This window comes from Olea europaea, chromosome 12, assembly GCF_002742605.1.
Source record: "Olea europaea var. sylvestris chromosome 12, O_europaea_v1, whole genome shotgun sequence".
Lineage (NCBI taxonomy): Eukaryota > Viridiplantae > Streptophyta > Magnoliopsida > Lamiales > Oleaceae > Olea > Olea europaea.
Window position 1 is genome coordinate 25,588,942 of NC_036248.1, and position 11,193 is coordinate 25,600,134.

General features: G+C 33.8%; 1 protein-coding gene across 1 annotated transcript; it reads left to right on the forward strand.

Annotated features, from left to right (window-relative positions):
- Positions 1 to 9,062: 9,062 nt before the first annotated feature.
- On the forward strand, positions 9,063 to 10,785 carry LOC111406830 (zinc finger MYM-type protein 1-like). Its single transcript, XM_023036198.1, has 2 exons — positions 9,063 to 9,187; positions 9,534 to 10,785. Exons 1-2 carry the CDS (start codon positions 9,063 to 9,065, stop codon positions 10,783 to 10,785), a joined length of 1,377 nt encoding a protein of 458 aa, XP_022891966.1.
- The last annotated feature ends 408 nt before the right edge of the window (positions 10,786 to 11,193 follow it).

An 11,193-nucleotide genomic window follows, 5' to 3' on the forward strand; every position in this document is an offset into this window, starting at 1 on the left:
ATTTTTTGACGAGCCCACGAGCTCGACTCGTGAGTTGAGCCCTTACTCGGCTTGGGCTCGGGCTTATCATTTGACGAGCTCAAGCCACCCACAAGCTGAACGGCCAAGCTGACGAGCCGCTCGGCTCGTTTGACATCCCTACACTCACCCGGATAAAACTTTCCACAAGATTAACACTATGTAAAGCTCTAGTGATCAGGACCCTCATTCTGCCTCGCTCCTTGAATTTCCTGTGTAGAACCCTAAACATTGGCTTCCCACCGACTACTGTACAGAACTCCACCTATGTCTTGATCCCTGACTAGACCTAGAACTCACAGACTTAGATTTAAAACTGCCAGATTTAGTTCTCAATCCCAGCTCAAACCGTCTATACCTATCTCTCTCCTCAGCAACCAAAGCACTTGCATACTTGGACAGTTCTACAAACTTTACATGGTATTCAGCAACCGACAGAGACCCCTGAACCAATCATAAAAACTCATTTCGTTTCGTATCACGATAAAATGGAGGATATTATGTTTCATAGAAAGCTTCCTTGAAAATGATCCAGATAACAACACTAGGATCTAGATATCGACTTCGAAATGAAACCTACCAATCAGCGGCTCCTCACTTCAATAAAAATACAGCAAGGTGTAATTTCTTATCCTCTGAACATTCTACCACATCAAATATACTCTCCAAAGTCTTCATCCAGAGTTCAGCATCAACTGGATTAGATGTACCCATAAAAAATTTTGCCCCAAATTTTATATTGCTCTTAATAGAGTTATCTCTGTCGGCATTGGGTAGAATAGAAGCAATAGCTGCAACTATTCTGTCGATGATAGGGTCAGGTTGCACTTGAGACTGGGGAACTAATTCTACAACCCCGTTGGCTACTCCAACATGTCCTCCTTCAGGAGCATCATGAGCCTGAGATACTGAATTTTGATGCCTGCGAGTTTTGCCCCCACCACACATGGCTCACCTACAATAATGTATGATATATAAACATCACATACATGTAGTGTTACCCATAAACTCTAAGACCATGCTCTAATACCAATTTAACCACTATCAAATCAAGAAACCTTTCATATCTAATAATGTTATAATACATAAATTAAATTTCTCGATACTTGAATAAATTTCCCAAATTATTCATTTAATCAATTGGAACTAATTAAACTTTCTAGTCCATTGACTAACAACTAAGTCATCAACATAACTTTCATTCCAAGCATTAATGTAGCTACCCATTTCATTCCAGTGACATCTAGTCACTATGATTCGACCAATTAAATTTTCCTCTTGTTCCATAAATTCATACTTCCAAGTAATTATTTACTCATCACCATCACCTCCACAAACAATACTTAATCTAAAAATCCCAAATAAAATTTTTAGGGTTTGCCAAAAATAATATTCCTTACATTGTTGAAATTGGAAATTAAGTAATCCCCAAGCTTGAGCTCCAATTCGTACTTATCTCACCTAAATTTGAAATTTTTTACTAGAAGTTAAAACCCTTGAAATTTAACATAAATAATATCTTTATCACTTGAAACAAATGGATAAATTAAATTCAAACTTAAAGAAATTAACCCTTACCTCTATTCTTCTTCCCTTTTTCTTCCTTTCTTCCTTCTCTCTCTCGCTATTTTCTCGAAGTTTCTCCCTCACTGCTCAGTTATTAGTGTGTGTTTTTCTTGCAAAATGGGTAATTTAACTTTAATAAGGCCCCTTACTAAAAATTGTGAGGGAAGTCCCTTAACTCCATTTTAATATAAAATTTAATTCTTCTGACTTCTCTAAATATAAAAGTACATTCCCCACTTTAAATTGTATCCAATTTAACCCTCATATATTGCCAATTAAAAGATAAACCTCAATAAAATATTTAATTTCATTTTAGTCCTCAATTTACTCTGACCTTGACTAGTCAATTTTTGATTTTTGACTAAGAAAAATTGAATTGTAACAACAAAGATTGGCAACTGTAATCAAGTTACTGCAGTTCATCTGATGTGATGGTAAAGCTCTTACTGGTTATAGAATCCTCCTAGTACCAGGAGTAGTGGTATACAGAAGGTAAACTATAAAATGTAGAATTAAAATTACCTCAAGTGAACTTACTTGAGCGAAGGAGAGATTCAAAATGCTCAAGAGCTCTTTTGATAACAAATTGGAACCATATCATCCTTATATACTGCGTTTGGCCTGCAATCCCCTCTCACATAGAAGAAGTCCTTTTTATAATTCTTCATCGAGGAATGAGTGTCTAATAAAATAGGCCGCACCGTGTTGGCCTCACGCAGGTGTCGTACAACTTAGAACTTTTTCCATCATCTTTGAAGATAAAAAGAGAATTGAACTGTTCGACTGACATTACTGGGAAGTCTAGGTGATGCCACGGTAACAAGCAACCATACAAAGCCTTCCAGCTATTGGGACAAAGTTGGGTTAGAGCGATTCCCAAGCAGATACAAACTTTCTTATCACATGAGGAAAAGAGAGTCACGGTCCGGCATGAAGAATCACAGGATTCAGTGCCACGCACCCTTCTAGAGGGTCACATGTCCTATCATCATCTTTTGACAGGAAAGCTTCGATGGAATCTAGAACACTGTAAGTAACCCTACATTTTTAAAGTTCATCATTCGTCGTGGTGGAGCTAATTTTTAAGCATTCCCATTTCTCGCCGGACGAATTGTTGCTGCCCACTGTTGTAACAGTGGACCTAATTGGATTCTGGGCTGGAGGAGCATGAATTGATGATGCAGGTCGAACCATGTTCAAAGGAACTGGGCTTAGAATCTCGCTTACTTTATGAATGTCGAAACTTGAAGAAGCAACAGAAGATGCTGGTGATGAGCTTATCTGTTCATCCTGGTTATTTCCAACTGAGTCGCCTGAACTCATTATATATTAAGGTAAAATGAGTGAGTTAGAAAGTAGGAATATCTGGGCCAAATGAGTCACAAGCAAAAATCAGGAAATGGGCTAAAATCGTAAAGTGTTGAAGTGCAGAAATCAAGGCGCGTTTGTCTATTTCATAGAAGGAAGATTCGAAAGGTCACGTCTTATGAAAAGGCAACTCTTCCCAATTAGTGTCTCTAGGTGGCAGAAAACACCGAGAGCTTATTTGGAAATGATTTTGAAAATTGACTTTTTGATCGTTCGGAGAAAAGTGAGGTCCACCTATGAGAAAAGAAATCAAATATGATGACTAAAATAATAAAATAACGGTTAAAAAATTAATTTTTTTGGTGAAAAAATCAGGCCCAAACAGACCCCGAACGTTGTAACCAAAAGGAAAAGCTTCCTCATTAAGCTACCTTTTCAAATTTTTGAAGTAATCGCCATTTATTGGCTGCCAAGAGCAACACAATTTCAATCTCACCTCTTCAAGAAAGATGGATTTTCGCGAGGCAAAATTTCAAAATCGAATTATGGTTTATACTACAGACTGTTATTGTGATCGTAAAAAAAATATTTTGTTTCATTTCAAAAAATAAAATTTTCTTATAGAACTCAAATATAATTTGGGTTATATTATTATGTCAATTGTTTTCCATGAATAGTGCTCACACAGGTGCCAATTCCAGCTTTTTAGGAAAAATGAATTCCCATGGGATATGGTAGTTTTTCAAATTTCTGGGTTTTTTTTTTTTTTTTTTTTTTTGTAAGGGATTAAAATTTCTTTTAGACGACAAATTTTTATTTGTTACATTATTTTGACGACACTTTATATTAATTGCTACCTATATTAAGTCTTTAAAATTTTAAGTTTTTATACACTTATTGTTTATGCAAACAACCCTTAAACATGATTTTGTCTTTTCAATGACTCCCATTTTTTTGCCACATTATTTTTATTTTTATTTTTTTCCTTCTCAACCTATCAAGCTGAAATTTTTTCCTTAGGCACCCCACTTAAATATGCCATTTACCACTAAGTGCATAACCACCCCCATTACTAACCATTTTAAATCCCAATTTCAGTCAACTGCTGACCCACCTTCATAATGCTATTGATAAACATTTATTTTTCCAAATACCACTTTGATTTCCATTTGGTAAACTGCCACAGTTCTCTTGAAATGCCAACCTATACATTTATAGCCAAATTTATGTACCTAATTAACAGTTTACTACCGTTGTTTAACCCTACTTTTGTTAACTGCCAAGCACCCTTTTTTTTTTTTATGTGTGTTAACTGCCAATCCATTTCATTTAGTATTTGAAAAATGTTAATTAGCCCCATGCCATTTTGATTCCGTAAATTGCCATTTTAAAAAATAAATCAAATTACAACACCACTTCCATTTGAAATTAAAACCATAACCATCCCCATTTGAAGCCACTATGTTAGTAAGACAAAAGAAAAGGGAAACTACCATTTAGGTAATTGTAAAGTCTATAACCTCCCCACTTTCAATTGTAACCTCCATGTTTTAAAACCCCCACTTACATATCTTTAAAACTCCATTTTTTTAAATGCATTACCAATACCACTTCAATGGAGATTTAAGAGAAAACCCGTCCAATTAGAATTTAAAAGTCATAGGCTTATTTTGAAAACCAAATTTCAATTCCTTTAGCCACATTTTTCTCCCAAGCTATTATACATATACATAACATTATTTTGCCCATTTTCCCATAAACTAGAGTACCTTGAATCTGAAAATTTATTTGAAGAAGAGGCAAAAAAGTACATAGCATTTTAGTTCAATATATTTAACGCAAAAAGGGAATTCAAACTCCAAGTATTAAGGTAGGGGTGTTTCGGCGCTTTTGTATGTGATGTAAGATTTATATGTTTTCATATGCGTTAAACTTGTTATTGCGTTACTCATGATGGAATCACCGTTTGGTGATTTACACGAGATATAAAGAGATGATTATGATAAATTAAATGGGGTTATCAAAACCTACAAGTAAGCTGACTGACTGATCACCAATTCGTTTGAATTGAAGGTGACATTATTATGGTGTTACTCATGAAGGAGGCATCGTTTGGTGACTCAATAACAGAAAGAGATTAACGATAATACAAATAATCAAAGTTTGCATTTCTGAAAACATATATGTATTTTATCATTTACTCTAGTGTCTTCCTACTGAGTATTACTTATAGTACTCACACCCACAATAATCTCACAGGTTGATTTGAGGCATGGCGGCGGATTGGCATAGTGGCAAGTGCTCGGCGATTTGAAAAGCTTTCAACTTTCTAGTAAAATTTCCAATTCGTGTAAACGTATTATGAATAACCAAGACATTTAAATATATGTTTCGTTCAGTTTTATATGCATTTCATGTCAAACATAATTTGGAAATGTTGGAATGACTATGGCCGAAGTTTATTTACTGCCGACTATAAATCTAGATTCTGTCTTCCATTTGAAAATAGTATAATTTGGGCTACGTTGCATATTTCAGAGTGAAATTAGTTATATTTAAAAGAATGATTCTTCTAATAGTAGCCTTTGAAATTTCCATAAAATACTATCTAGAGAAAAAGTTATGTCCGTTTTGGTAAACTGCGTCGTTTTGAATCCGAGTTTTCTGTACAACATATTCGAGCAATATTTTCGTGCTTCCAATACTATCATCAAGTCACAAATTTTTTATAGATGGTACATATATAAATTCTTTAGTCCCTGTAAAAATATCGTAATTTTTAATAGACGTTTGTTAGGCCAAATATATTTTTCTTCTGTTGTTGTTCAACCCGTAATTGCTGAATTGCCTCCAAATGTTTTTCATAACCAAATTTCACCATAATTTTATAAGTTTATATGAATACTACCTCCCATTATATTTTTATATGTTTCAAAATCCAAAAACTTTCTAATTCAAATTATTTTGGTTAACATCAAAGGGGTCAAACCAAAAAAAGATCAATTATTTTTAACGCTTTGAGTTCCGAGACTTCGAGGCAGTACAGTCATCGCAAGCAATCCCACCCCCGGATTCTTAATAAAGGATTAGTCACTAAGCAATGCCCCTAAAGTGAATTTTGTAATTAGACCTCCACAGCGTCCTCACAAATAGCTCTGAAGTTTCTATCCTACAGTTTAGTAAATACCGTCGTAATTGTGAAACACCACAATTAATGATCTGGCTCTCATGACCTCATCACTTTATCTCGCCCAACCTCCTTACGACACATGACATAGCTGACTTAAGCACCTCAAAGTCCACCAATCACAAAATTGCAATATGGAGAATAATAGCGGCACATCCCAAACATCATGGTGAGCTATTAGGGCTAACCTCATCCTCCAATAGAAAGCCCTTTAGTTGAATGATTTTGGCACACAAAATAAGGAAAATGTAGTAGCTGACATCGAAAGCCCATCTAAGTACTGTAGACAACGTCACGAAGTCGACGAACTTTTCCATTTTTAGCTATACTAGTCTTGGTCTCGTGCGTTGCACAAGTATTATATTTAATATGTTATTATTAACGTGGAATGTGTAGAATTTATATTATCCAAAAATTGTCAATACTGGTGCAACTCTTTATCCATGGGACAATAATCACCAGAGTGTATGATGTTGGAACTCGGAAGTCAGAACAATAATTTGATTTTAACACTAGTACCATTATGAATGTTCATGTTAATTTATAAATATATTCATGGTACATCTATATGATAACATTGTTTCTCACGTACTTCCAAAGGTTTACTTCCTTACCAATAGTATCAATACTTTAGCATAATTTTCTACTCATCTTGAATGAAATATGCATTAAGTTTCTTCAATGAAAACTATTTGGAGAAGTTAATTCATAGTAATGCAAGGATAATCACAGGTTTTTCCCTATTGCGCGTGATTCCTATTGCGCATGGTTTGGATCCTTAATTCTTATTTATAAAGTTTCATATGATCTGAAATGAATTTGAGGAAATGGTGAACCCAACATCACTTGTTTTAACAAGCACTTCTAAGCTACATGGATAGTGTTGTAAAAAAAAAAAGGTCGGACATGATGATTTAAAACTACTAATAATTTTTTATTTTTTTTAGAAGGTCAATACGACAGAAAGACCCAATCAAATCAAAATTCAAAATATTCAATGAACGTTATCTTGACTATGATCGAAAATTAACACTTGAAATTGGAAAAAAAATTGTGTTTTATCTAGCTTTTGAGAGTTGTAGTTTATGTGCTATTTGATTATAATCTACTAAGTTAGAAATTGCAATATATGGTATGTGAATTTTTTGGCATGGGCGGTATGGCTATGAATCATTTAAGATATTTACTAGCTTTGAGTACTTTTTTTGATATTTTACATTACGTTGTATGATATTTGATTTTACTTTATATAACTATTTGTTAAAATTAGTGGCGGAAAGAGATAAAAGCCAATGACGTCAATGAGGAATTTGAGATATTCAAATTTGTAAAAGAGACGCCGTGCATGGTCACCTCCACTACACTATTTCTCCATTTTCACACACTACTTCATTTCATCCGTTCCAACTGATAAAGAAAAGAAATTGAATGATTTAACAAATTAAACTACAAAAAAATTATAGGCAAAAATAAAAAGAAACAAAAAAAGTTATTATAAAATTAAATTGAAATAATTAAAAGTAAAAATAAATATTATTTAATTAAAACTGAAAAATTGTGTTTTAAACGAAAAGAATTAAAAAGAATTTTAAATTAGAAAAATATTTATAATATGAAGAAAAAAGAAATTTTAAAACAATTTCCAAAAAAATATAATAAAAACAAAATAAAAGAAAAGTAGAAAAGTTACGTGTTGCAGTAAATTTATATATAACAAAGACAAACAGGGGCCGACCCACATGGGGTCAAATGATCCCACTGTTTTATTTATTTATTTATTTATTTTATGGTTTCTGCTACTGAAACAGTTTTTTGGGTTTGGGGTTCCAAATTCTAATTAAATCAATCAATTAAACAATTTTCCTGCTAGCCCATAAGCCCAATGACTCCAATCCATTATCCACTCCAATCCATTAATCCATAGTCAATTAGTCCAATTCCTAAGACCAATCCATTATCCACTCTCCACTCCACTCCCCGTCTTCCCTGTCTCCGGTCTCCCAACTCTCACTCTCCCAACGACCAGTCCCCATCAATTTCTTCCCAAACAGTAGCGGCGCAGGCGACAGACGCAAAGGGCGAAGCCTTCCTTTTCCAAATTTCCACCGATTTCTGCACTACAGCACCTTCTTGTATCCTGTTCCACTTTCGGTAAGTTAATTTTGTAGGGTTTGGATGAACACATTAAATGAAATCTTCATTATTCTGATTCACTGTCACTGACTCACACTCACTGATTTGGTGTGAATCGTATGATTGTATGAACAATGAAATAATAGAAGTATCAAGTATGGTATGGAATTGATTTTTTACAGTTTGGGAAAAATCATTTAAATTATTAATTATAGTTCCAAATTAAAATTTTTCACTGTAGTGACTACTATCTACTGAGCTCAGTAGCTCATTGCTACAGTGCTACTGGAAGTTCTTGGAGGCTGGAAGGCTGAAATTTAGAAGTTAGACCTCAATTCCAATTCCAATTCCAAGTAAGTAATGGCTGGCTTTCTCAAACTTGGGGATTTAGAATTGTTTATGGAATTCAATTAATTGTTGTTTATTATCAATTTAGTGTTATGTTTTGATGAAAACTGATATATGTTATTTATTTATTGATATGTGATTCTGTGTTGAATTTATTGTTTTTAACAGTCATGGAGAAATATTTTAAATGAAAATTCGAATGTTCAAGCGGAGAGCAAATTAATTCTGAAACGAGTGTTCAAAAAAAAACAAGATGGCCAAGAAGAATCAAATACCGGAATTCAAAGAATTGTTCAGGATTAAATCTGAAGAGCATATGTACAAAAGGGTCCATGTCAGCCTCAAAATCACTTGTGTCCACAGAAAGAATTAGGAGATTCGCCGTTAAGACGATTTAAAACTTCGTGGTTTAATGACTTTCCTGATTTGTTGGAATACAGTATAGCAAAAGATACCATATTTTGTTTTTATTATTATCTTTTCAAACCAAATAGTGAAGAACATGGTGGTGGTGATTCTTTTATTGATGGAGGATTCTCAAATTGGAAAAAGAAATAAAGGCTTCAAATTCATGTCGGGAAAAGTGGTAGTGCACACAATCGAGCTCAGATTAAGTATGAGGCTTTTGTGAATCAGAAACAAAATATTGATTGTGTTCTCTTTAAAAAGTTGAAAAAAACAAAAGATGAGTATCGAATTCGTTTGAATGCGTCAATTGATTGTGTCCGATTGCTTCTACGACAAGGGCTTTCGTTTCGTGGACATGATGAATTAGAAAATTCAAGAAATTAAGGAAATTTTCTTGAATTTTTGCAGTGGTTATGTGATCATAATAAAGAGATTAAGGATGTTTGTTTGAGTAATGTTCTTTAAAACCTTCAATTAACATCACCTAAAATTTAAAAGGACATTGTGAGTGCTATTGGTGATAGGTTATTTTCTATTCTTGTTGATGAATCTCGTGATGTATCAGTGAAGTAGCAAATGTTCTACGCTATGTGAATCAGAAAGGACAACTAACAGAACGTTTTATTGGAGTAGAACATGTCTCTAGTACCACAGCTCTCTCACTTAAGGATTCTATTGATCACTTATTCTCTCGATTTAACTTAAGTATATCTAGTTTAAGAGGTCAAGGTTATGACGGGGCCAGCAACATGCGAGGTGAGTACAATGATCTTAAAGCACTTATTTTGAAAGAGAATCCAAGTGCTTTTTATATACACTGTTTTGCTCATCGGCTACAACTAGCTCTTGCAGCTGTGGCAAGCAAGTATGCAGAAATTGAAACATTCTTTACTTTAGTGAATAAATTGGTAAATATTGTTGGTGGATTGGCTAAGCGATGTGATCTTCTTCGAGAGAAGAAGAGGCTTGAAGTTGTTGAATCGTTAAATCTTGGTGAAATCTCAAGTGGAAAGGGCCTTAATCAAGAAACAACTCTTAAGCGACCTGATGATACTCGTTGGGGCTCTCACTATAATTCTTTACTTAACTTGATTATCATGTTTTCTGCTACAGTTGATGTCGTTGAGATGATTGCCACTGATGATACTAGTTGTGGAAAGCGAGGGGAAGCACGTATTTTGTTGGGATCTATGTTAACATTTGATTTTGTATTCAGTTTGCATCTCATGAAAAAGGTATTGGGTATTTCAGATGAATTGTCAAAATCATTACAAAGGAGAGAACAATATATTGTCAACGCTATGAAATTAGTGAAAATAAGTAAAGAACGACTTCAAGCAATGAGGAACAATGAATGGGAATCATTTTTAAGAAAAATTTTCTGCTTTTGCGAAAGGTACAATATTGATGTTCCCAATATGGACGATATGTTTATACCTCTAGGCCATTCATGGCGTAACACTCAAGAAATTACAAATCTAAATCATTTTCGTGTGGATTTCTTTTATGCTATTATCGATATGCAAATTCAAGAGTTGAATGATTGTTTCTCCGAGGTAAATAGTGACTTACTCCTTTGTGTTGCATGCTTGTGTCTGAATAATTCATTCTTTGCTTTCAACAAGGATAAGTTAATTCAATTGTGTGAGTATTATCCCAAAGATTTTAAACCAATAAAGATCTTAGCACGTAAAGAGCAAATTCAGACGTATATTATTTTACAGGCTTGTAACATTGGCGTTAATTCTTCCAGTTGCACCTACTACGGTAGAAAGAGTATTTTCTGCAATGAAGATTGTCAAGAATCGACTACGTAATCGAATGGGAGATCAATGGTTAAGTGATAGTTTGGTTGCATATATTGAGAGCGATATATTTGACGATATTGATAATGATGTAATTATACAACGTTTTCAAAGTATGAAAACGCGTAAGCTACATTGTAGTAGCATATGAATTTATTTTTGTTAATGATACGTTGTTCGAAAAAAATTTCATTTTTGACCCCACAGTCCGAAATCTTTGGGTCCGCCCCTGAAGACAAACAACGTCGTTTTAACTCCCCCACTTAAAAATAAATGCTACAATGAGACAAAATAAAATAAGTCACTGTTGATTTCTACAGTAACTTTCCATTCTCCTTTTTATACAGTTTTATTTATTTTAAACGAAAAGAATTAAAAAGAATTTTAAATTGACAAAAATATTTATAATATGAAAAAAAA